General features: G+C 42.0%; 1 protein-coding gene across 5 annotated transcripts in view; it reads left to right on the forward strand.

Annotated features, from left to right (window-relative positions):
- SMARCA2 (SWI/SNF related BAF chromatin remodeling complex subunit ATPase 2) overlaps positions 1-27,306 on the forward strand; it is a 185,870-nt gene that overhangs the window by 26,938 nt on the left and 131,626 nt on the right. For 4 of the 5 annotated variants that reach the window (XM_077817613.1, XM_077817618.1, XM_077817614.1 and 1 more), the window contains 4 exons: positions 8,392-8,721; positions 10,242-10,349; positions 12,158-12,407; positions 27,082-27,208. In XM_077817613.1, the coding sequence (XP_077673739.1) occupies positions 8,392-8,721; positions 10,242-10,349; positions 12,158-12,407; positions 27,082-27,208 (815 nt within the window). The remainder of the gene's footprint in view (positions 1-8,391; positions 8,722-10,241; positions 10,350-12,157; positions 12,408-27,081; positions 27,209-27,306) is intronic. The other variant, XM_077817615.1, reaches the window with a different exon arrangement.

The following is a 27,306-nucleotide window of genomic DNA, read 5'->3' on the forward strand; positions in this document are numbered from 1 at the left end:
TATGGCCCCCTTCAGTGAAATACCATGAAGATGGTGATCACAGGGGAAACATACCTGTCTGGGCATGACTAGGCAAGTTCCTGGGAATAGATTTATAACTGTTTAGCCCCTGTTTGCTGCCAGCACAGGACTGCCTAGGTCACAAGCACCAAAGGGTTTTTAAGGTGCTAGGACTTAGCATCTACGTTTTTAGTCTCTACACAGAATGTGCTGGTCTTTTTGTTAACCTAAATTTGGGTAGATTTAGAACAACTTAGTTCACCAAGTTACCTGCACTTCAGAGAATATTGATATTCACCTGCCCTATTCTTAAATTAGCTACATTTTTCTTTTGTGATCCTTTTGTGTCTTATATAGAGATAGGAAAAGAGCTATTAGGTCACATTATCCATCTGCCTCCCAATGTAAGATTATCCCCTACATTGTATTTCTCCAGTCGTAGTTTTGAATGACTCATACACTTGGGACTTCCACCCCTGTCCTTCAGCAGTTTCACAAGAGTCAGTGTTAGCACCAGTATCCTGGCCACATTCCAGTTGGGAAAACTTATATGGTGCTGACCAAAAATTCTCCTTGTAGCTTTAGTTGGCTAAGGGCATGGTTACACTTGCAGGTGTAGAGCTCTGTCAGTTAAACCTGCCTTTGGAGAGCGCAGTAGGGAAAGCGCTGCAGTCTGTCCACACTGACAGCTGCAAGCACACTGGCGTGGCCACATTTGCGGCACTTGCAGCAGCATTGGGAGTGGTGCATTATGGGCAGCTGTCCCACAGAGCACCTCTTCCCATTCTGGCGCCGTGGCTTGTGGGAAGGGGGTGGGGGGGCATTCTGGGTCCTGTCCCAATGGCTCGTGATGCATTAGTTCGCATCCCAGCAATCCCTGTGCTTCCGTCCACATTTGGCGCCATCTTTCAACGTTTTTTGTACTGCGCACTCTGTCTTCCCTTTCGGTCTGCGGGAATGGAGCCCGAACTGCTGAGGAGTATGCTGACGAGTCTCACCACCACATCACGTTTGGTAGTCGAGTTACTCCTTATGATCCACCCTGCGGCGCAAGGACACGAGATTGAGAGCTGCCCTGCCGGTGGAGAAGCGAGTGGCTATTGCAATCTGGAAGCTGGCAACTCCAGACAGCTACCGATCAGTCGCTAACCAGTTTGGAGTGGGAAAGTCGAACATTGGAATCGTGTTGATGCAAGTTTGCAGGGCCATTAGTCACATCCTGCTCAGAAGAACCGTGACTCTGGGTAACATGCATGACATTGTGGATGGCTTTGCACAAATGGGTTTCCCTAACTGCAGAGGGGCGATAGATGGCACGCATATTCCAATTCTGGTACCAGCCCACCTAGCCTCTGAGTACATTAATTGGAAGGGGTATTTCTCTGTTGTTCTCCAGGCGCTTGTGGATCATGGTGGGCGTTTCATTGACATGAACGCTGGCTGACCTGGAAAGGTGCGTGACACATGCATCGTTCAGAACACTGGCCTGTTCAGGAAGCTGCAAGCCGGGACTTTTTTCCCAGACCAGAAGATCACCGTAGGGGAAGTTGAAATGCCCATTGTGATCCTTGGAGACCCTGCTTACCCTTTAATGCCGTGGCTCATGAAACCCTACACAAAGAGCCTTGACAGCAGCAAGGAGCAGTTCAACAACAGGCTGAGCCAGTGCAGAATGACTGTGGAGTGTGCTTTTGGCCGTTTAAAGGGCCGCTGGTGGTCTCTGTATGGGAAGCTGGACCTGGCCGATGACAGCATCCCCGCCGTTATATCCGCGGCTGTACCCTCCGTAACATTTGTGAAGGGAAGGGTGAACGATTCACTCAGGCATGGAACTCAGAGGTTCAACATCTGGAGGCTGAATTTGAACAGCCAGAGAGCAGGGCTATTAGAGGGGCCCAGCGCGGGGCTGCAAGGATTAGGGATGCCTTGAGGGAGCAATCTGAAGCTGAAAGCCACCAGTAATGTCTGGTGCCTTGCACGGGAGTGAAGTGCAGTGGTTCCAATGTTAGTAGGAATCTGTGTTTGCTGCGCTGACTTGCAGTGCTGTTTCTTTTCTGGGCTAAGGTATCTTTTACTGCATGCAATAATAAAGAATATTTTTAAAGGCAAAAAATCCATTTATTGAAAAGAAACACAACTGCTTAGGAAACAGACAGGGCAAGGGGGTGGGGTGGGGAACGGTGCAATCACAGATTTGGATATGTCCTGTTATCATACTCAGCCTTTCTGGCTGGAGTGCTGTGCAATGAGTGCTGCACTTCAGGATGGCTACAGTGCATAATGATGGGGGTTGAGTGCAGTGGGTAAGGGTCGTAATTTTCAGGGCTGGGTGGTGAAGCTACAAGTGTTGGAGGCAGCGGGTGGTGGTAAGAAGCCGGATGTTGGGGAAAGCGGGTTGGAGGTGATATGGGGGCACAAGGGGAAAGAGTTTTGGGACAAGGGCTGCGGGGGGGGTGGGGGGGAGCGCGGTAGTGCTCCTCCTGCATGGCTACGAGCACCTGGATCGAGTCCGCTCGGCGCTCCATTGTGGTTATCAGCCGATCCGTGCTTCGCTGCCGGAGCACCGCACTTTTGTGCCGGCGCTCCTCGTTCGGCTGGCGGATCCTCCTGTCACTGTCCCACCACTCCTGTGCTTTTTGATTTTCATTACGTGAACGCTGGATTACTTCATGCAACATGTCTTCCTTGCCTCTACGTGGCCTCTTTCTGATTCTTCGGAGTCTTTCGGCCGGTGATAACATGGACGGCTGAGATCTCAAGGTTGCAGCTGGACAGGCAAAATGGAACACTTAACAGAGGCAGCATTGTTCACGCCAGACAGAGCAATGATTCCCCCATACTTAAGGGCAAACACAGTCTACACAACAGCATAATTTGCCCGTCCCAAAGTGAGCGCTCATAACCCACAGGAGCCCCAAAATGGTGAGTAAGCACAGGGTCAAGCGTGACTGATTGTTTCACAGCTGTACTGTCCTCTGGGTTTCTGTGCCTTGGGGAGAGCCAACAGCAGCAGGGGGCTCCTAACCTGAACACTATTCTCACATTTTCCACAGGAGTTGGTCCTGGAAGATATCTCACTGCTGAGGGTGACCAGGGAAGCAAGGGAGGGTCTTCTACCGCCATGCGACTTCCGCCCTGTCCCATATGCAGCTTGCCTGTGTGCAGCAATGGTCCCCCCGCCCCTCACGGCACAGTGGGGTGGACAAGTTAGCTTTACTGGGACAAGGACCACAGTGACTCTCCCAGGAAACCTGTGAAAGTTCTGCATGAGACCTTTGAAGAGATCACTGAGGCCGATTACCTCAATGTGAGAGAGCACATCAATGCCCTATTCCGCATCTAGGCATGCATTCAACCCTAGCCCTCCTCACCCCAAGAGCCCACACTGAATAACTTCCTTCCCAAAATAAAAGCCGCTTACCGGGAACCTCTCCTGGTATTTGTCCTTCCCCAAGCACCGGTCGCAGCGACTGGCTACCTTCCTCCTGGCTTGAGAACAGCTCCTGGCTGCATGCATCTAGGGATTCCTGGGTGTCTTCCTCTGCCTCAGCACCCTCGCTCCCGCATTGCTGTTCCTCCTCCTCCTCCTGCCTTGTTGAACTGGGCTCTGAAGTATCCATGGTGGTACTTTGGAGGTGGGGTCGCCCCCAAGTATCGCATCCAGCTCTTTATAGAAACGGCAGGTCACGGGGGCAGCACCGGAGGGGCAGTTTGCCTCTTGGGCTTTGTGGTAGGTATTCAGCAGCTCCTTCACTTTAACCCTGCACTGCAGTGTGTCGCAGTCATGGCCCCTTTCCATTATGTTCCTTGATATCTGCCCGAAGGTATCATAATTCCTACTGCTGGAGCGCAGCTGGGACTGGGCAGGTTCCTCCCCCCAAACACTGATGAAGTCCAGCACCTCATCATTGCTCCCTGCTGGGGATCGCCTGGCGCATGGGGGCATGGTCACCTGGAAAGATTCGCTGAGAACACTCCACGCCTGGCTGAGCAACCGGGAAGGGGATTTTCAAAATCCCAGAGAATTTAAAGGGCGGGTCTGACGGTTGGTCACCTGAGGGCGGGGCAGTAGCATTCAAAGTGATGACCAGAATGGTTACAACAGGCATTGTGGGACACTTCTGGAGGCCGATCAGAGTGCACTAACAGACCAGGGTGTTCACACTGGTGCCATGGTGCTCCAGCGGGGGCACACCAAACGTTATTCCACTCGCCGAGGTGGAGCATCAGGAGTGCTCTAGCCACGCAGTCAGAGCGCTCTACGTGCCTTGCCAGTGTGGACGGATAGTGAGCTAGTGCACCCCTGCCCGGCTCCTTTAATGCGCTCTAACTCACAAGTATAGCCAAACCCTAAGGCATTCTGCACCACATGTTCTAAGCTGTTAGGTAGTATTGTTGTGTATTGTGAAACACTGGTTTTCTGCACCAAAGTGGCTGCATTTCAGTGGTGGGTGAAGTGTTATTCATTCAAAGTTAACCCTTTATTTGAGTAATCACATTACTTCCTAGAGCAACACTCCCTTTACCCTAAGCCTGATCTGCAGTGAGCTTTTTTTGTAAAAGTCTGCCATTGCTGTAGCACTGATGCAGTCCCATCAGAGATAGCCAGGATGGGAGGACTAGTGTCAGTGGCCCAGAAGCATTTTCATCACCATGTTATGTGGATGACACAGTGGTAACAATGCCTGCGCCAATGTACACTAACGTACCCACCATTGCTACAACTAGTGGAGTTGCGCAGTTGTTAGAATGACAATGGGAAACTTTAAGAAAGAACTCAATATAGACACAGCCTCAGCCCATACTGAATTCCTTCCTTCCTTTGGCATTGGCACCTTTCACATATGTGCACATATCCATTGTATCTTGTAATCTAGATAAGCTATGTACTCAGTTCATCCAGACTTTCCTCAAAGTCCGTCTCTCTGGTCTATTACATTTATTTGTATTACTAAGTTATTGTTAATCGGATACAGGTAGGGTGCATTGATTTTAAAGTGGTGATTTAAATCGGCAAGCAGGAAATCATTGATTTTTTTTTTTTTTTTTTTAATCTTGTTTTGCACATTTGTACTTCAGTGATTTTCCTAAAGAATGGTTCATTCTCATTGGTATAACTATTAAAAGAGCTTGATTTGCAACCATCTATAGCCTTTACGTTAAATTTGTTACTTCCTTTTGATAAGCAGCAGGATAATCTACAGCCATATATAGTTATTTAAACAAAGTTTAATATGCATTTATTCAGAGTCTTAGTTCAGGGGTTGGCAACCTTTCAGAAGTGGTGTGCCAAGTCTTTATTTATTCACTCTAGTTTAAGGTTTCGTGTGCCAGTAATACATTTTAATGTTTTTAGAGGGTCTCTTTCTATAAGTCTATAATATATAACTCGATTGTTGTAAATAAGGTTTTTTAAATGTTTAAGAAGCTTCATTTAAAATTAAGTTAAAATGCAGATCTTATCGGTTTAGTGTGATCCTTGCCCTTGGTTTTCTTTGCTGAGTTTCCAGTGTCTGGCACGTATTTGCATACTTTAAGCTGCACACAGGCTTCTGAGTGATCAGTTGTTAGCTGGCTGCAAGAGGGACAGAGGACAGATTTCATGTATGAAAATACCTGTTCACACAAGTATGTGGATCCAAATGCTAAAAGCATTGCAAACGTAATTTTCTTCAAACAGTTAAATTTCACTGGCAGGGACATCCGGCAGGTCAGAATAGAGGCCCCATGATCTCTCTTGGTAGCTTCAAGTGCACTCCGCAGATCTCCAAACTTTGATGCCTACAATTCTGAACTTTTTAATTGAATGAGCTTCATTTTGAAATCTTCAACACCCATCCACTGAAATACAGACAAATCCAAGTCGCTTTCGTTGAACTTTTCAGGTTTAATTAGAAAAGAAAGCATTGGGCCAAATCGCTGGAAATTTTGAAATCTGTCAGAAAATTCTGATTTCAGTTCTTGGATGTACATTCTAATCTCAACGTCAAACGCAGTGCGTTGTTCCGCGTGGCGTGATAGTGATGTAAGCAGCAAATCAGGACTTAAAAATATCCCAGTACAGTGGCTCTGGAACAATTTTTAAGGTGGGGGTGCTGAGCTGGGCCCCCTCTTGCCCCTGTCTGCACCCCTCACTGTCCCAGGCTGGAGGCAGTGGGCCACAGCTGGGGGCGGCTGCAGAGCCACCTGGTCTGGTGGCTGGGACCCGGGGCCGGCAGACAGAACCCTGACTGGCAGGGGGCTGGTGGCTGGGACCCGGGGCCGGCAGACAGAACCCTGACTGGCAGGGGGCTGGTGGCTGGGACCCGGGGCCGGCAGACAGAACCCTGACTGGCAGGGGGCTGCTGGCTGGGATCCGGGGCCGGCAGACAGAACCCTGACTGGCAGGGGGCTGGTGGCTGGGACCCCGGGCCGGCAGACAGAACCCTGACTGGCAGGGGGCTGGTGGCTGGGACCCCGGGCCGGCAGACAGAACCCTGACTGGCAGGGGGCTGGTGGCTGGGACCCCGGGCCGGCAGCGGAGCCCCCTGGACCAGTGGCCAGGACCTGGGCAGTGTGAGTGCCACTGAAAATCCGCTCATGTGCCGACTTCAGCATGCGTGCTATGGGTTGCCTACCCCTGGTCTTAGTTTTTATGTTTTTAAATGGTGAATGAAGCTTTTTATTTACTAGAATATTTTTTTCCTCAGGGTTTGTGTCAAGTTGCATTTGGACAGAAATTTGGAATTCATTTAAAATGTACAATATCAGCATTTTAAAATTGTTGTGTTCTTTAAATGTACTGATACATAAGAAAAAAATAAGTTTAGCAAAACCTGATTTGTATTTACAAGTAACCAATTTATTAAATGAAGGAAGTGTAGCAGTTTGACTAGTTACTGCCTCCTGAGCACCCCCTCCTGGGGTCATCCCATCTTTACTTCCCTTTCCTCCAGGTCCCTTTAAGAACTCACTCTCCATTGACCTTCTAAGCTCAAATCCTTTGATTCACTCTTCACCAGTTCTCCTCAGGGTGGCAAGAGAGTTTGTCAAAAATAGAACTCAGGAGTTCAAAACAACCATGTTGTTTGTCTTCCCTTCTTAAACTCCCAGTCACAGGTTTTGCCTGGCTAGGGTTCTGCAAGTGCCAGACATGCTCCTCACAGCTGCTGCTTCCACCAGCTCCACACAGCCTCCTATCCTGAGCTTCCCCAACTCACTGCCAGACTGCTTGCTTCTGACAGTCTTTCTCCTCCCCTCCTCTGCTGCCTTTTATATTGTAATCACCAGATTCCTTTCAGGTGGCATTTTGTAATCTGGGCTGGCCTAGCCCCAGGCATTCCTGCCCATTGGCAACGCACCCTATTACACCAAGTATTAACGGTAGTTAGAGAATTGGCAAATTGTTTCTGGTCATCATGGGCCAGATTTTCAAAGGTATTTAGGTGCCTAAAGATGCAGAGGGGAGCCTAGTGAGATTTTCAAAAGAGCATAAGCAGGGTAAGTGCTTCACTCCAATGAAATCAAACAAACTCTGCCACCCATTGTTTTACATATAGGAAAGCTGGGGTTTAGTGATACTTTTCCACTTTGCAGAGAGATGAAAATAAATAATACTTGTACAATGCAATCAAAATTCACACTGATAAACTCAGGTGGGAATAAAATACACAAAATCTGCACCTTTTCCCTAGCCCTGTGCTTTTTTTTACCAGAACTTTCACAGAGCACCAACACCTCCACTGGCTTTTTCAAAAAATGTTTATGTTCAGAAATGGCTCTTACAATTTCTCCAATGTCCAGATAGTGAAGGATATTGAGTATTATTTAGTCAAACTTCAGCCACTAATCAGTATAAGGTGGCGCAATTGTAGCTAATTACTGAAGGGTGACTTAAGAACTGTCTTTTTTATAGCTTTATTTCGAAGATATTGTCAAGGAATGCCTAGAGTAATGGGCAAGTGCTTCTTTTCAGGGGAGATATGTATACATCAAAATAAATAAACTTACAATCTGGATAAACTGTGTAGTAGGCAAACTACAAAAATCTGCCAGATGAAAATTTCCCCCACCTCTTCAGTGAGCCAGTGCCCCATCATGGTGGTTGGGGTTCCCAAGCTGTTTGGAGGCACTGGGTTTAAGATGGACAGTTTGGTTTTAGATGCCTTACCCAAAAAACGTGGGAGTTATTATTTGAAAAGAACCATGATACCTGGTGCAAGATTAGTTCTGGTAGCCTTCTAGTTGTTCCAAGGAACTCCAGATCACCATTTCTGTCTTCACAAAAAATATTATTGCTATAATAACTAATGAGAAAATGTGTATGATTTGGGTCTTCATAAGAGACGTTCTGTGGCTCATAAGACTTAGCTAATTGGGAAAGTAAATTTGTGATCCTCCTGACTATTCCAGGTTATATGTCTCCTCACCCATCTCCTTTGGGAGCACCAGAACATGTGTCCAGTCCAATGTCTGGAGGGGGCCCAACTCCACCCCACATGCCACCAAGTCAACCAGGACCCATGATACCAGGAGATCCACAGGTCATGAGCCAACCCAACAGAGGTCCTTCACCTTTTAGCCCTGTCCAGCTGCACCAGCTTCGGGCTCAGATTCTAGCTTACAAAATGTTAGCTAGAGGCCAGCCTTTACCTGAAAATCTGCAACTTGCTGTTCAAGGGAAGAGGACATTGCCTGGGATTCAACAGCAACAGGCTTCTGCTAACTACAGCAGACCACCTGGTAAGTAAATGTGGGCTATGAAGCATGGGTCATATTCTGCCATCAGTTACACCAATGCAAAACTTTCAGCATCAGTGGTGGTGTGTGCATGCATGTGAGGGCCAGATTTTGGCCTCAGTATGAACAACGAGCTTCAGCTTTATATAAGTTGGACTAAGAGTGGCATAAAACCACTGCATTAAAAACACACTGTAACCTTGAAATCCAGTTAATTAAAAAAAATTGAGACAAAAGTATTTTTATGTACTTCAGCTGCCCTGGGTACCCTCTACCTTTTTTGTGGTGGTAAAAAATCATCACATTTTTACTATTCTCTTTTAAGTGCTTATATCCCACCCTGTACATAAACACTGACTAACAAAAAACAGGAGAAATTGACTGTGTAAGGGAAACAGTGAAACTGGCCATATGCAGAGTACTGAGAAATGCACTAAGTAAACTGAAAAATATAAACATTTTTTTCTTTTTTTCTGTCATAGTGATCTTAGATGTTACAAGCAACATAGTAGGTAAACACTTTTTAGACAGAAGCATGCTTTTTGTTTCTTAAACTGTGAACCTTTAAATACCCTTTGCATTTTCTGAACAGGTCTTTGCTTAAAACTCCTCAAGTTTGGGGTGTGGGCTCTTTTGTTTTGTCTGTAATTCACATACAGGAAAAATGTGTGGTGATGGTCCATCATGACCACCCTTCCCATCCTCGTCCCCTGGGAAAAAAGTTTATCCATCCAAGTTTATGCGCATTTTTTCATACTAGCTGTATCCTTATGGAAGTAACCTGTATGTATTTTTAGCTATACATCACTTTTTGGGTTTAGAAGCCCTTAAGACTTGATGATGCCTTATGAAAAAGAAAATACCAAATTATTTAGAGACCGTTTTAAATATCATTTATCTATTGCTTTTGTATCTCTCTCTCTTGTTACTAGGGGCTATGAAAACTTAATCTTTGTTTTTAACACTTAATCTCCTCCTGCTGTTTATTACCCACCTTAAGAAGTAATCCTCTGTTGGTGACATCAGAGTATCTACCAAACAGAGGATTATGATTTTAAGCAGGGAATAAGCAGCAAGAACAGATTTCAAAATATGCAGTTTTTTTTTAAAGAGTTAAAGATTTCCATGAACTATCTGTGGATGAAATATGTTTGTGTTTGCCTTAAGTGCTAGTCAAGTAAAACTGATCCCAAATCTCTTTTCTTTAGTTAAAAATTGGGGGTTAAAATGATTCTATTTTTCTTGTTAATAACAATTTTAATAACACTGCTGGTCACTTTATTTCAATGCACATGGCTTTGTCTTCCAGTCTTTTTTTAGTAGATTTGATTTAAATGCACTTCATTACATTTCTTTTTCACACAGCAGAAATCCACTTAAATCTGTATTTAATTGCATATATAGACTTGTGGGCTGTATTTGTATATATAGACTTGTGTGCCAGAAAGTGGAGTGATTTCTGGAGCATAGAAGTGGAGCATAGGAATGCTGCGTATTTTAATATGTTTCTTTTCTCTGTCGAGTTGCAGGTATTGGGGTGCATTCAATTACTGGTCCCACAACTGGGCCAGGACCTGCTTCAGGAGTGCCAGGACATGCAGCTGCTATGACCCCTAAACCTTGGGCAGAAGGTAGAGGAGAATACAACAATAATTTTGTACTACACAGTTAAGGTTAAACTCTGTAGGCAGGGCTTTGGGAGTAGGGACAGGAAAGGAAGTGGGGAGATAAGAAGGCATAAAGAAGAAATAGCATAACCTTTACTTTGCCTCACACATAAATATGAAGGAGTGTCCTACAAATGATCAGACCGTGAATGACTTGGGCAGATGAAATTATTGTTGCTGTTAGGCAGCCTGAACATGAAACCCCTCTCTACAATCAGAATGAAATATATAAGCTGTTTGAGGGACAAGCATAAAACCTAATAAATAGGTAGTTACATTCTGAGCATGTTTAATTGCAGCAAGCTGTTCTGACCATTTTTCTGGCTACTGTAAACAAAAGTTTTCACACAATGGATAAAATTAGGCTTGCTTTTTAAAAAAATATACTAAATTTTAAAGTAGAAGTTAGTCTTCAACGATTAGAGAACAATGTTACATTGTTCTTCTAGATAATCTGCTTTATAATCCGATATTCTGGGAATACATTTAAAAACGGTTGTTGGTTTTTTGAAACTTGAACTTGGAGTAAAAGAAACAAGGTGATAGGACGAATTAAGAAATATCAGTTTAATAGTAAATGTTCCTTTGTCTGGAACATTTTTGTTCAAAGATTAATTTTTTTTTTTTAATGCAGACACTGATATGATACAGATTTCTCCTATTAAAAAGGTCCTTATTCTGTGTCAGTACTTAAAGAGAATTAAATCTTGGAGAAAATGGGGACTAAATGATGGTTCGCTATCCTAAAAAGAAATGTCGTCAGATGACATTTATTGCTCTCTTTAAAAAAGATACGAAATACCACTGTCTAATCCATTGTAGCATTACATTCCTTTGAGTGCTCCAACAAACTGAGCCCTGAAGATGAGCCATTTTCTCCAGATGGGTTTCGGAGGCTGGATCTGAAGAAAACTGATCCTGGGATTGAGGACAGATTCTGAGATTGTGTTTCATCAATTGAATTATTATACACCAACCTCTGCACCCCTTCAAAAAATACAGTGACAGCTTTATTGTTGCAGATGTCTGTTGTTTTCAATGTCTCTCCCCCACATCTCCATCAAATCAGTAACTATTCGTCCATGCACAGTGGCCCATAAACTGCAACTCCCTATCTATCTCTATTAGATGCTACTTTCATGTTAAGTGATGCATTAAACTTTTGAAATAAGGAGAGTGCTACAGTTCAGAAGAAAAACCAAGTACCAAATACTTGAAATATTTACTAATATTACTATCTTAATCTGGGGTAGTGTGTGTTTTTTTAAAAAATGTAATTTTACAAGTATATTAAGATATTGTAGAGTATATAAAAGTGGATGTTTTAATAAAATGAATACTGCTAACTTTTTTTCTGGCAGAGCTGTGGAAAGAAGCTTGCTCTTGGAGCTGGCCAAATTCTGCTCCTGGGTTTATTTTCATATTCTACATGGGGACAGTGCCCGCATAAGAGAGCAGAGTTTGACCCTCTGCCTAGATCTACCCAGTGCTAGAAGTCTCTTGTTGATACAAACACTACTCTTAAACCACCCCCTCCCCAAATTAAATGAATTTTAGCCCTAATAAACTCTCAGTTGCCATTACTATTTTTGGATTACTTTCTGTATATTCTATATATACTACGGTATATTGTTCCTCTATGGGAATTGAAACCAATCTCAGTGTGTATTTTTGTTAACTTTGAAAGTTTGCCTCAGGTGCCTAGCTGCAGGTTTTTATGTTCAAAATAAAGCTGCTCTGTTTTTCACATGGCCACATTACTTGTTTTGCAGGTCAAGGCCCAGATATGAATGTTGCCAGTACCCCACAAAAGCTTGCTGTACCACCTCCTAGTGGAAGGCCTTCACCTGCCCCTCCTGCTGCTCAGCCTTCTGCAGCCATGCCTGGTCCTTCTGTACCACAGCCAACCCCTGGACAGCCTTCACCTATCGTCCAGCTGCAGCAAAAACAGAACCGTATCAGCCCCATCCAGAAGCCACAAGGACTGGATCCTGTTGAAATACTCCAGGAGCGTGAATACAGGTAAAGAGGGATACATGAGACTTAAACCACACGTGCTTCAGTGTTGTATTTGTGGACACTTGCTCTGGTCTCTCTTGCAATTGTGGCTCATAATGGTCATAATTAAAATCATTCTTTTGAGAGGGGCCATAGTGAAAACTAACATAGAGACATCAAACTAAAGGGTGATTCTAAAGTTTACTTTAAAGTTAAACATGTGCTCAAGTGCTTTGCTGGATCAGGACCAAAAGGACTCAGGTTGTGAAACTAAAATCCTTAGAATCAACATGGAGGCTATTTTAGCAAAGATTATCAATCACAAGAAGTATTCAGAATTATAAACAAAGGGGAAAAAAGACAGCTGGAATCCAGGGGCAGAGGAGGGGGATACTTAAGTGCCAAGAACTCAAGTATATCTTCCAATAAGTGGGCATCCATCCCAAGTGATTCCAATAAAAAGGAACAAGGTTTAACAGATGAAATGTAAAATGGAAATTAGGAGGGCCAGGATGGAAATCAAAGAACAAATAGCCAAATAAAAAACAGGAAGTTTGTCCAATGTAATGTGAGTTGGCTGATCTACCAGGAAGTAAAGGGCACAAGCAAGCAAGCCAAAACAAAGATTTTAAAAAATACCAAAAATGAGGTCCTTATGCTCATATTTAGGCTCTTAAATAAAAGTGTCCTGACTAAAAAGTGCTGAGGACCCAGGAGTGTCTGTTATAATAGCATATCAACCTTCATACTTAATTATTAATATTTAATTATTTGTGTTACTGTAGCACCAACAACCCCCAGTCATGGACCAGGACCCAGTTGTGCTAGGTTCTGTACAAATACATAATAAAAGTTGTCCCTTGCCCCGAGAGCTTACAATCTAAGACAAGAGACAACAGGTGCAGACAGACCAACATACAGGGGAGTACAAGGAAACAATGTGACAGTATTGGTCAGCATGATAGGCAGGTGTCTGCAGGGCCTACCTAAGGTTAAGAAAAAAATTCCCCTTTGGGACAGTGGTGGTTATACAGTTGCCCGTTTTATAGGGTTTGCACCTTCTTCTTAAACCTCTCATATTGGTCACTGTCAGACTAGATGTTCCATTTGTCCAATCTGGAATGGCAGTGCCTATGTTCCAATTACTGAAAAGGTAAAGGCCTAAGGAAATAGAAATGGGAAGCAGGATCTAATGACATTTGTTTCAGGAACGTGCTCAAGCTTTACAAATTTCTGAGGGAGGATGATTGAGATGAACTTTTATAGAATATGAAATGTTTAGCAGCAGTGTGCTAGAAAGGGCGGCTAGTAAGTGGGTGAGATGTCTACAATAAAATGATTTGGACTCTAATGTTTTGCTTAGAAGAGACCATTACAGTGTAGGTAACTTAGTTTTATCCAGAGTGTCATAACTCCTCTTTTGTGATGCAGTTCCAGGATTTGCTTTGTTCCAAGCTTTGTTTTCTGAGAGACAAAATGATCAAATTCAAATAGCCCAGTTTTGGTGGGCAAGGTAGTGTGATTACAGTACCCTAAGCAAAACTAGAAAATTGTGCAGAGATGGGGAAGGTCTTACCTAGGAATACCCTGCAGAGGACAATATCTGGCATGATTCTGCATCATTGCATCTTAACTGCCTTGAAGGATGTTTAGAGGTACTTCAGTATGCTGTAAATAAGCTTCTAAGACAGAACTGCCCTGTCAACTAAGAGTTATGATGCTGCTCAAAGATCTACTTAGTATCTATAGCACTTTGCATAATATGACACATTTGTAATGGCAAAAAGTATCTTACTAATGATTAAGAACAGGCCTAAAGGTACACTCTCTGTACTACTTTTGAAACTCTTTTTTCAGGCCCTGATCCATCAAAACAGTCAAGCTTTTGCTTCAATTAAGTGTGCAATTTGCTGGATTGAGTCCCTAGTCACTAGCATCGTTTTTACCTTAACTTGGAACGGCCTTACCTGTTTCATTGTGTACGGTTATTGTAGTGTAACAGCATTTTCAGAAAATATATATGATACACAAAGCTTAGTACAATTTAACTTTTGTTCTTATGGAAGGGGATATAGCTATGACATGAGCCAGGAATCCTATGGGCCAGTGCCACACACACTTTCATATATGACTGATGGTGCCCCTCAGCCTTCATCTGTAACTGCTTCTTCTCTTCTAACCCTGCTTCTTCCAGGATCAGAGATTGCTATTTGTGCCGGATTGTATGGCTTAGGGATGTATACAAATGGGGACCTACAGGAGATCACATAGCTATTCTTTTTCCTGAATTAATCCAGGGTTTGAATGTGGATCTCTTAGCAGTGCATTAACAGACTGTGTCTACCTCAAGGCTAAAGTATAGTGTTCTTTGGATTCAAACCATGTCTTTAAGGCTCTGGCCTGTCTTGAAGGTGCTGAGTAGTCACATGACCCCAGCAGGACCTTAGAGAACCTCAGAGAGGCATTGTGCCTTGGGAACTCCCAAATGTGAATGGGAAGACATGAAGGGTGTGACATGCATTCTTCACAGCTAGTCAACAATGTTGGCTGGTAGAAGTTCGGAAGAGGGGGGCGTGATCCCATTCTCCCCCATTCACTGCCTTTGGGGTGGCTAGTGGTTCTAGCTCCACACAGGTTTTAAGCTTGGAGTGCAAGGAATATGACTGTGACTAGTCCTTGTGCAAGGATCAGAAGAGTGTGTTAGGAACCTTGAACAACTGCTTCATCTTATCCATTGTATGGCTGCTTGGTTTGAAATACCCTCACTTTGTATCTTTTGGGCAAGCTGCAAAGACATATTGTATAGGTTTTTGGAGAGGGCTGAGGGTATGCTGCCCTGAATGAGGAGAGGTTGGAAAGGATTTTTTTTTTTTTTTTTTTTTTGGTAGGTGGCAGGCTGGCTGAGTTGTGTTGTTTTTTTTTTTCTTGACTGCTGCAGCGGATTTTGTTTTGTTGTAGTAAATTTGTTGGTACACTTTATCTAACAGTATCAAAGTTATGTGCCTTTTTGCACAATGGGAGCAGGACCTGACAACTATAGTTAAGGTAGTATAAGCATTCCCATTCTCAGAACCCATCGTAGTTGCTGATATGTCTCTGAAATGGTCAGGTATTTAGTTTGGTCTGTGCCTGAAGTTTAAATGTGTTGTAAATGTTTGAGTAAAAACCAGATCATCCATCTTTTTTTGGTAGTAAGAGAATGGAAAAATACTTTCCTTATCATAAAAAAGATTCTTGCCACTTCTTTACCAGTTCTACACTCCAGACATCAAGTACCAAAACTTTAAATTTGGCATATAGCCCTCATTGTAGAAAAGTATCTGAATATTTCAGTGGAACATAAGAACATAGGAATGACCATACTGGGTCAGATCAAAGGTCCATCTAGCCCAGTATCCTGTCTTCCGACAGTGGCCAACGCCAGGTACCCCAGAGGGAATCAACAGAACAGGTAATCATCAAGTGATCCATCCTCTGTCGCCCTTTCCCAGCTTCTGGAAAATGGAAGCTAGAGGCACCATCCCTGCCTATCCTGGCTAATAGCCATTGTTGAACCTATCTAGTTCTTTTTTTTGAACGCTGTTATAGTCTCGGCCTTCACAACAGTCTCTGGCAAGGAGTTCCACAGGTTGACTGTGCATTGTGTGAAGAAATACTTCCTTTTGTTTGTTTTAAACCTGCTGCCTATTAATTTCTTGTGTTATGAGAAGGAGTAAATAACACTTCCTTATTTACTTTCTCCACACCAGTCATGATTTTGTAGACTTCTGTCATATCCCCCTTAGTCGTCTCTTTTCCAACCTGAAAAGTCCCAGTCTTGTTAATCTCTCCTCATATGGTGGATGCTGCATACCTCTAATAATTTTTGTTTCCCTTTTCTGAATCTTTTCCAATTCTAGTATATCTTTTTTGAGATGGGGCAACCATATCTGCACGCGGTATTCAAGATGTGGGCATGCCATGGATTTATATAGAGGCAATATGATATTTTCTGTCTTATTATCTATCCCTTTCTTAATGATCTCCCAACATTCTGTTTGCTTTTTTGACTGCCGCGGCACATTGAGTGGATGTTTTCAGAGAACTATCCACAATGACTCCAAGATCTCTTTCTTGAGTGGTAACAGCTAATTTAGACCCCATCATTTTATATGTATAGTTGGGATTATATTTTCCAATGTGCATTACTTTGCATTTAAAAGCATTGAATTTCATCTGCCATTTTGTTGCCCAGTAACCCAGTTCTGAGAGATCCTTTTGTAGGTCTTCGCTGTCTGCTTGGGATTTAACTATCTTGAGTAATTTTATATCTGCAAATTTTGCCACCTCACTGTTTACCCCTTTTCCCCAGATCATTTATGAATATGCTGAATAGGACTGGTCCCAGTACAGATTCCCTGGGGACCCCACTGTTTACCACTCTCCATTCTGAAAACTAACCATTTATTCCTACCCTTTTGTTTCCTATCTTTTAACCAGTTACCAATCCATGATTTCCCTCTTATCCCATGACAGCTTACTTTGTTTAAGAGCCTTTAGTGAGGGACCTTGTCAAAGGCTTTCTGAAAATTTAAGTACACCACATCCACTGGATCTCCCCTGTCCACATGCTTGTTGACCTCCTCAAAGAATTCTGGTAGATTGGTGAGGCATGATTTCCCTTTACAAAAACCAGGTTGACTCTTCCCCAACAAATTATGTTCATCTATGTGTCTGACAATTTTGTTCTTTACTATAGTTTCAACCAGTTTGCATGGTATTGAAGTCAGGCTTACTGGACGGTAATTGCCAGTATCAGCTCTTGAGCCCTTTTTAAAAAGTGGCGTCACATTAGCTATCCTCCACTCATTTGGTACAGAAGCGGATTTAAATGACGTGTTACAAACTATAGTTAGTCCTGATGTCTTAATACTGTTTAGTTTATCAGTTTGTTCCAAAACCTCCTTTAATGACACCTCAGTCTGGGACAGTTCCTCAGATATGTCACCTAAAAAGAATGGCTCAGGTTTGGGAAACTCCCTCACATCCTCAACTGTGAAGACCGATGCAAAGAATTTGTTTAGTTTCTCCACAATGGCCTTATCGTCCTTGAGTGCTCCTTTAGCATCTCGATCATACAGTGGCCCCACTGGTTGTTTAGCAGGCTTCCTGCTTCTGATGTACTTAAAAGAAAAAATTTGCTATTACTTTTGAGTCTTTGGCTAGCTGTTCTTCAAATTTTTTTTTGACCTTCCTAATTATATTTTTACACTTCATTTGCAAGAGTTTTTGCTCCTTTCTATTTTCCTCACTAGGATTTAACTTACACTTTTTAAAGAATGCCTTTTTGTCTCTCACTGCTTTTTTACTTTTTTGGTTCTCTTACTATGTTTTTTAATTTGGGGGTATACATTTAAGTTGAGTTTCTATCATGGTGTCTTTAAAAAGTTTCCATGCTGCTTGCAGGGATTTCACTTTTGGCACTGTACCTTTTAATTTCTGTTTAACTAATTTCCTCATTTTTGTATAATCCCCCTTCCTGAAATTAAATGCTACAGTGTTTGCCTGCTGTGGTATTTTCCCCGCCACAGGGATGTTAAATTTAATTATAGTATCGGGGTGGCCAACCTGTGGCTCCGGAGCCACATGTGGCTTTTCGAAAGATAATATGCGGCTCCTGATAGGAGCTGACTCTGGGGAAAAATGGTGAGTGCTCAGCTCCCCCTTCTTCCCCCAGCGCCTCCCCCCCCCCAATCAGCGCCTCCTCCTCTCTCCCCTGTGCCTCCTGCCTGCCGCAATCAGCTGTTTTTTGATATGCAGGAGGCTGGGGGGGGGGGGAGTGGGGAAGGGAAGGGGGAGGAGGAGTGCAGGAGGCGCGCGGGGGAAGGGAGGAGCAAGGACACAGCTCACTTGGTGGAGGGGGTGGGAAGAGGCGGGGTGGAAGTGGGGACTTGGGGAAAGGAGTGAAGTAGAGAGTGGGGCCTGGGACAGAGCCAGTGGTCTAGCATCCCCTTGCCAGGCCCAGTGTCTCCTTGAATAAAGCACACGGTGACTAGCTGGTGTGGAAAATTTTAATCTAAATTTTTCTTACACCATCTTACAATGGAAGGCAAGTGCAAACAGAAAAGAAAATACACAGATGAAAATTGAGCCTTCCAACAGGAGTGGGAGAATAGGTACTTTTTCGTTAAACATAATGGTAAGGCCATGTGTCTTCTTTGCCAGGCTTGTGTCTCAAAGTTCAAATCTTCAAACTTTCAGCGTCATTTCGCATTGAGCCATGCACATATGAATCAAGAATTCCCACAAGGTTCTGAACTCTGCTCATGGTGTTCATGTTGGTAGTTGCGAAAAGCCACTTCCTTTACAGAAGCTCACTGCCATTGCAATGGATGGGGCTCCGTCCCTGGGGGAACTGCAAATGGATTAGTAGGGATTTGTAAGTCTGACGAGAGCTTTCCCGAATTTTGGACATTTCACTGTATTATTCATCGGGAGCAACTGGTGTCTAAAAATCTGAAATTCGATCACATCATGAAACCTGTCGTGCATATTGTGAAATTCAGTCTTTCAAATACACTCAAGCACAGACCATTTCAAAATGTATTGAAGAACTGGATGAAGATGACTTCCCTGCCGATTTGCCATTTCACTGCGCAGTTTGATTTTTCGAGCTCCTGGAACCAGTAAAATTGTTTATGGAGGAGAAGCACAGAATACACCCGAGCTTACAGATCCTGGATGGCTTCTAGACTTGGCATTTCTTGCAGACATGCTGCTGCATTTGGATAAACTAGACGCGGACTTACAAGGAAAATTCCAGTTGCTGTCTGATCTAGTGCAAGGCATATTTGCATTCATGAACAAACTGCAGTTGTTTCCCAGACAAATGCTTGAGGGAGAGCTGACACATTTTCCCTCAATGTCACAACTTCGAGCCAGATCAAAAGAAGATGCAGCAGAACCCCTAAAATGGAGCACAACTAGGTATACGAGCGTGATTAAAGATCTTAAGCACAGTTTTGAGGAAAGATTCCAAGATTTGCTGCAGAAAAGACCTCAAATCAGATTTCTGATTGACCCTTTTAGTGCTGACGCGGATTGTCTGAAGCCGCCTTTAGTCACTGACGAAGAAACATCCCAGATGGAAATAACAGAACTGTTAGAAGATTACAGATTGAAATCTGTTCAGAAAGACAGAGGGGACCCTTACTTTCTGGAAATCTGTACCAGAGGATAAATACCCCAACATCAGAGGTGCAGCCCTAAAATTAATCTCGATGTTTGCCTCGACCTATCTTTGTGAGTCTGTTTTCTCGACACTCAAATATGTGAAATCCAAGCTCCGATCCGTTTTGGCAGACAGCCGCTTAAGAGAACTGCTGCGTGTGAGCACAGCTGAATAAAAACCAAACTTCAAGGGAATTGTTGAAAGCAAAGATTGCCAGAAGTCCCACTAAGTAAAAGATTAAGTTATTATTGTTAACTATACATTATAAATGTATAATAAATATACATGATCAACTTATGTTATGATTATGTGCATGCATATATATATCTATACACACAAATACATATATGTATATAATCAGTACATATTACTGGGGCTCTTTGGCAATGTACATTGGTAAATTCTGGCTCCTTCTCAGGTTCAGGTTGGCCACCCCTGATATTACGGTCACTATTACCAAGCAGTCCATCTATATTCACCTCTTAGACCAGATCCTGTGCTCCATTTAGGGCTAAATCAAGAATTACCTCTCCTCTGGTGGGTTCCAGGACTAGCTGCTACAAGAAGCAGTCATTTAAGGTGTCAAGCAACTTTATCTCTGCATCCCATCCTGAGGTGACATGTACCCAGTCAGTATGTGGATAGTTGAAATCCCCCATTATTAATGAGTTTTTTATTTTAATAGCCCCTCTCATCTCCCCAAGCATTTCACAGTCACTATCACCATCCTGGTCAGATGGTCGGTAATATATTCCTACTGGATATGTTCCTGTGGTGTAACCAAGTTATAAGCTTTGAAAATCGCCTACTGTATATGTGCAATAGGCTCAGGTACGGACTCTCCTTGCTTAGGTTGTGAAGTGTAACACTAAGGAACGTCATACTGCGCATGCATGGCTAATGTAACTGCCTAGGGAAAAGTGACCTGAAAGTATGTGTGGATAATGCACCTCGGCACATGTGCACCCTGTGAGAAGTTGATGGAGTGCTTTTGCAGACCTCCAAAGTGGCACAGAATAAGATGTGTACTGCTGTGCACGTCTTTCTTGACTTAAAGGTGCAGCATGGCGTTCTTCTCCATTAGCCATTTGTTAAATGGACAACTGCAGATGGAGGAGCAGTAATAGATCTATTAACATATTGTTGAGACTGAAGAAGCCTTGGAAACTGATGACATGTCAATGGGAGACTTTCTACATTTAATAGATTTCCCCTTCCTCCCCCAAAAGCACCACATTTTGACATTAAAAAGCTTTAGCTTAAATCAACAAAAAAGCAAGAAAATTTAGAATTGATGTTGCCCCTGAATTCACTTGGTTGTGCCTAGCAGCTCTTGCAGCATATGTTGCTGTGAGATGAAATTAGGGGTATAATTGTTGTTAATCCCTGTGTGACTAATGGTAGATTAAAAGAAACTTGGATATTTAAAATACTCATTGCTATAAAAAGTTTAAATTACTACTAAGTGTTGAACTTTTAAATTTGCTGTGCTACTTGATATATGGCCAAAGTCGTAAATTCATGACATGCTTTTATAAAACTCCATTTTAATACTTCCTTGGAAATAAAGTGCTACTTTAATCTTAATAAATATGTCTAAAACTAATAATGTGTAGTGTAATTTAATGTTGTTCCACTAGGTGGAATGGCTCTCCTCCCCACCAGCATTAATTAAAAAAAATGGCACTTTCCAGCATCTTTAATTTATGATCGCTGCAAACTATGTCAAACTATGTCCTTTTATTGTCTGAAAAGGGTCTCCCTTTTATAAAGCTTTCTTGCTTGCTGCCTGGTATCCGTTTCCTACAGCCTGCAGTGATCTGGCACAATTTCCACAGTTACCCTCAATTGGTGAGGGAGAGGTAAGTATCACCTACTTTGCAAGGAGATCTCTATCTTCAGTTTGTAATGCGATAGCCATGTTCTGATTAGATGAAGATAAAATGCTGAACTGCAGAGATTAATTAAATGTTCCTTTAAATAGGGTTAGTAAGTCCTTCAAGCACTAGAAAAAGGCATTTTTCTTCTTGACCCTCTATTATCAATGAATGACTTAATAGCCTTTAGCATTTTCCCCTGAAGAGAGGAATAGTTCAACATATTTTTCCCTGAAGAGAGGAATAGTTCAACATATTTTTATCAGTTTGAGGGATTAGAAGACGAGCATGGTCCAAAAAAGTCTTAAGTGTTCGATGCATTTGCTTTAGGTGAAAAGTGGCTGCCATAAAATTCTTTAAAAGTTAATATTGCAATACATGGAAAAATAATTACCAGCGAACTGACACTGTTCCTTTTTTTTCTTTTTCTCTTCATTATTCCTACGTGTTGGGAAAGGACCTGGGTATCATTGTGAACAGCTCAGTGAAAATTGCTTAAACTTCACCACATTAAGCAGACAACATTAGAATATTTAAAGAATGGGATAGAAAATTATGATGAAAATATTATAATGCCATTAATTTATATAACGGCACACTTTACCTGGAATAAGTTCAGTCTGTTCAACCTATCTAAATATACAGAATATATCAAAATAGGATCACGCCCAGAGAGCAGCAAAGAAAGTGATCAGCAAATATCCAAAGAGCCACTCCCACCCCCTTTACATCTAGGGTGCAGCTAACAAGCCAGGCCTGACAGAAAGAATTGGTCTGAATCAATCAGCGTCTCACTGCTGTTCCAACAACCTGGTCACAGGGAAAGTCAACAGAGAAACTCTGCCAACAAGTTGCAGTTATACAAAATCATTAGCGACATACAGTGACGGTAAATAAGTGTTTTTTGTTCACCCTCTCATGTAATGCAAGAACAAGGGACAGTCAATGCAGCTAAAAGAGAACAGATTTAAAACTAATAAAAGGAAATAAATTATGTACTGTGTTTTTTAAAAAAATAAATACCCCCCAAAAAACAAACAGACAAACAAAAAGCCACCAAGAAATCCCCAGCGTGTGGAATTCATTGCCACAAAATATCAGTGAGGCCAAGAACTTAGTGGGATGCAAGAAAATGAAGATGGTATGGATAATGAAAACATTCACAGTTACATTAGATAGGATTGTTTTTTTAAAAAAACTAAAATGTATAAGAGATATATGTAAACTCTTTCTGAAGCATGTGATATTAGCCACTTTTGGAAATGGGGTACTGGACTAGATGGACCACTTGTCTGATCCAATGTGGTATTCCTGTGTCCTACTTGAGACATGGGTTACTACAGCCCTTCCAGAGAAGGTGCATTGGGAGGCATCCATTGATAACTGCTCAAACCATTTTTTGAAAAATTGTGTTTCCACCTAAGTGCACTGGCTGGCCCCATTTCTGGGTCTCACTTGTCAGAAAGCAGGGCAGTAGTCCAAATACTCAAAGATTTAGCAGATTAGTTTTTACCTTTCAGTAAATTGAAGATGCATCTAGAGGTCTGGCTAAGCTGGTGCATGTCAATACTCTGTGGTATCAGTTCTCTGGTTTTCCTATTGGTTTCTGTAGTTTTAAGCTTGTGTTTTAAACTAAAAGTTAAGCATCTGGGACCTGATCCTGTAGCATCAAACTCAGTAGGAGTTTTTCCATTGACTTCACTGAGCATAAGATCAAGCCTTAGCCCTAATGGCTGCAGACAACACTGTTCAGATGCCTTACTGAGTAAGTCAAAACAATAGATGTCATTGCACACATAGCAGAAGTCATATTGACTCCAAAGAGAGTAAGATTTGGCTTTAACAGTTTCATAGGTGATTGCCTCAGCAGAAACATTCCAGCTATTTTGTGACTGGGAGATTGAGAAAAATCGTAGCTATGATCTGGACTCATCAGTATGAGGATAAGAACCAGGCATCTCTGAATATCTCAGAACTATAGACCTGGTCTACACTAGGAAATTAGGTCAATATAATTATGCCATTCCTGGGTTTGAAAAATCCACACTCCTTGGCGATGCAGTTAAATTGATCTAAGCCCCGCATTAGACAGCGCTAGGTTGATGGGCGAATTCTCCCATCGACCTAGCTATCATCTCTTGGGGAGGTGGATTACCTCCCCGTCAATGTAGGCAGCATCTTCACTCAAGTGCTACAGTGCTGCAGCAGCTCTGTTGCAGCATTTTAAGTGTAGACGAGCCCTAAGTCTCTTTATGCATGAGTCAGCTGCTAGTCTGTGTGGATGTGCAGTAGTCAATCTAATCCTCCTTTATGAGGGCAGGAGGTAGGGAAGCCACTAGACTTCTCAAGTTGTTTTGCATCTGTAACGACACTGAAATTCCCTCACAATTACCAAATCCAATTAGAGATAGAGTTGTACAAAATGTGGATTTTTGTAGTGTCAGATTGTTACTTGAAAGAACAAAATCTCCCAGTGTTACTTTCTGAACAAATAACTCTCCTGTAGGAATCATAAACTTCTCCTCTGGACCTGAACAAATATCTATTGCCGTTAATGGAACTCTTTCTTGCCAGAACAGTAACTCCTCTTGATTTACTGTTCAATCTGTATGAAAAACCTTACTGACCTAATTCAGCTTCAATTTTCTGTACTCTTGAGGACACTAAATGAGTCTGCTGCAATTATGCAGTATTACAGCCTTTTTGTTGTTTTAGGAAGTTTCAAATCTTGTATCTCTTTCTCAGACTACGTATTGCATCCTATTGATGTTGAGACAAAATAGTATGTAGAGGAGCAGTGCTTAAAATACAGATCACTGTTCTAACTGGTAACTTCTTTAAGGAATGTACGTGCAGTAGTGCTTTGCACAGAGTGATTTTGCCAGGGCCACTTTAATTTCATGTGCCCTCAGTTACCATTTGTATGATTCTAGTCCATTTCATATAGAAGCAGGTATTTTGGGGTCAGCATTGCTCTTGTATATCCCAATAGCTCCAGTAATCTAACAGATTACTTGTTTTCAGGCCTTCCAAACTGAGACATCTGCCCTCCTGTTCTAATGGACAGACTACCAGGGTTGGTTCACTATACCACAGAAATGAAAGTGCAAGATTAATGGTCAGTGAACTCTGTGGATTGTGGTAATTTACTGTAACAAAAGGTAAATTTAACACCAGTCCAGTGTTCAAGGCCCTCAAAATATCTCAACTACTTTCCTATGTAATGTTAAAGTTCAGTGAGTGTCTGCCACTCTAATTTAACACAAGATACAGCAAAGGGACTAGTTAAGATCTCTTAAAGGGATTTTTTTAAAAAGAAATCTTCTCTGGTGACATATTTATGAATGGCAGCTTTATAGCATGGTAATGCAGAACTGTACCATGAATAGATTATTCATTCTGTAAATTCACTCTTCAACAGAGAATTAATTTATATCGCCACTGTAGCTGCTTCCTTATGCAATACTGTTTTCATTGTTTCCATTTTTAAATACCATAGACGTCTACATAGCGTTGTATAGTACTACTACAATGAAAAATTGCCCAGGCAACTATTAGGTGACCAAAAAAAAAAGGTGGGAGGAGATTTACTCTGTTTTTTTTTGTATTAGCACAATATTGCAATGTTTAGATTATATACACGTCAGCAGAATATTTTTTCCTTAAAAACCTTTCATCAAAAAAAATTTTTTTGTTTGTTTTGCTTTGCTTAAGTATCATGGGAACTGGGGGCTGCAGAAAATTGACCTGTCAATATGTCCAATCCTGCTCTCATTAAAGTCTTTGGTAAAACTTGCACTGACTTTAGTGGTACATCAGTGTGCCTGTAAAGTATCATAGAGAAGCAGTGATAAGCAGGCCTTTTTACATCAGTGTGCCTGTAAAGTATCATACGTGGGGCTGGTTGCATCACCTGTTATGCAGCTTGCGGTCCAAAATATTTAATGACTGGATTACTTAGAATTCATTCAGAAATTCTTGCTGGTTATTGATTATAATCCATTTTTATCTAGTTCCTCTGTTTACCAGAAGCTGGGAGTGGATGACAGGGGATGGATCACTTGATGATTGTCTGTCTTGTCCATGCCCTCTGAAGCACCTGGCATTGGCCACTGTCGGAAGACAGGATACTGGGCTAAGTGGATCATTGGTCTGACTCAGGATGGCTGTTATTATGTATTATTTTGGAGCAGAGGTGATGTGGAATAGGAATGGGTGGTGTACGTGGCTTTAAAAAGCATAAGTTACAATTGCCTTTTTAGGTATAAGCAGTTCTCTAGTTTGGTTGGTATGACGTGGCCAATATCCTTAACATTTTGCTTTAACAAATTCATTTATCATGTTGCCAACTAGTCTATTAATGCTATTATCAATTTCTTACCTGTGTTATATTGTGATGGAGAGAAGATGAGTGATAGTATGGGTTTGGCTGTGAGTCTGTTATCCTTTTCAGGAGGGAGTAGGATCAGCCTTTTAATTTATGTAATCAGACTTCCCTTATAAATCTCCAGAAGTGTGTATGTCACGTGTAGCATGGGTAGACTAGATAAATTCTCATCTCCATGGCTTTGTAAAAAATGGGGACAGAAATTCTCTCCTCTGGCTCCTATTGTTGATTCACTTGCATTGCAATGCAGATCATGGCCCAAAATGTTTAACAACTGGACCACTTAGAATTCATTCAGAAATTCTCACTGGTTATTGGTTATAGTCCATTTTTATCTCGTTGTAAGAATTCCATGGTTGAAATTACACTGAAGTTAGACAGCACTATTGCAAAAGTACCTAAAAGCCAAAAGGAATATTAAACCACACATACATAGTGTCATTAAAAGTAGCATTTTAGGGTTCATGTTTGTTTGTCATTGACTGCCTGATCAAATATGCTGAGTTACAAGTAAAACAAAACAAAACACCAGTTTACAAAGATTATATAACTACCAGCACTACAAACTCACTTTGGAATTTGAAAGTGAAGCTGTATTCTTTCTGGCTTGTGCACCATGGTTGGTCTTAAAAGAGTTTGCAACTGGAAATTAATTTTGTGGGGGGTGAGTGAGCCAGAATAGAATCCTAATAGCTCTGCAATGCCAACAGTTTGTTTAAAGAATAAAGAAAGTGAAAACTTAAATTTTGTCAGTAGAATAAGCACATAGGGTTTTGATCACCAACAAGAAACAGTTCCGCTAAATAAGAGTGTTGCATTCTTACACAATCACTATTCTGACTGCAATCACACTTTAAAGAGACCTAAAATAACACCCAGTCATTTTATAACATTTTTTATTTGTGCTTAACAAACTGGCCTGCAGACACAAAGTGCTTGAAAGCATGAGTAGAATAAATGTGCTGAGTTGCTGTTCCCGTACAACTAATAGCTAAAATTAAGAGGAGGGAAGAGAGTCTTCATTGTTTGGTATCAAGGGTATTCCTGCAGAGTAAATGTAAGTCTGATTTTTTTCTCCATTCCTAGAAGTGCATGTTAATTCAGAATAGATGGGTATTAGAAATTGACTGGGTGTATGAGATCTATTGCTGATGTTACCATATAATATTATTAACTACTGACAGATCTCTCCTGATATCTTTCCCACATCCTTTATCATCTTAGACTTCAGGCTCGAATTGCTCACAGAATCCAGGAACTGGAGAATTTACCTGGCTCTCTGCCTCCTGATCTGCGAACCAAAGCTACAGTCGAGCTGAAGGCACTTAGGTTACTGAATTTTCAGCGCCAGGTAATGCCTTTTGCTGCAGGGACATTTTTGCCATGATCACAATTGAAAGCGATCTTTCTTCAGCACAGGATGTGTTAGCAATAGACATTTATGAAAGT

Source organism: Eretmochelys imbricata, chromosome 5 (genome assembly GCF_965152235.1).
Source record: "Eretmochelys imbricata isolate rEreImb1 chromosome 5, rEreImb1.hap1, whole genome shotgun sequence".
Classification (NCBI taxonomy): Eukaryota; Metazoa; Chordata; order Testudines; family Cheloniidae; genus Eretmochelys; species Eretmochelys imbricata.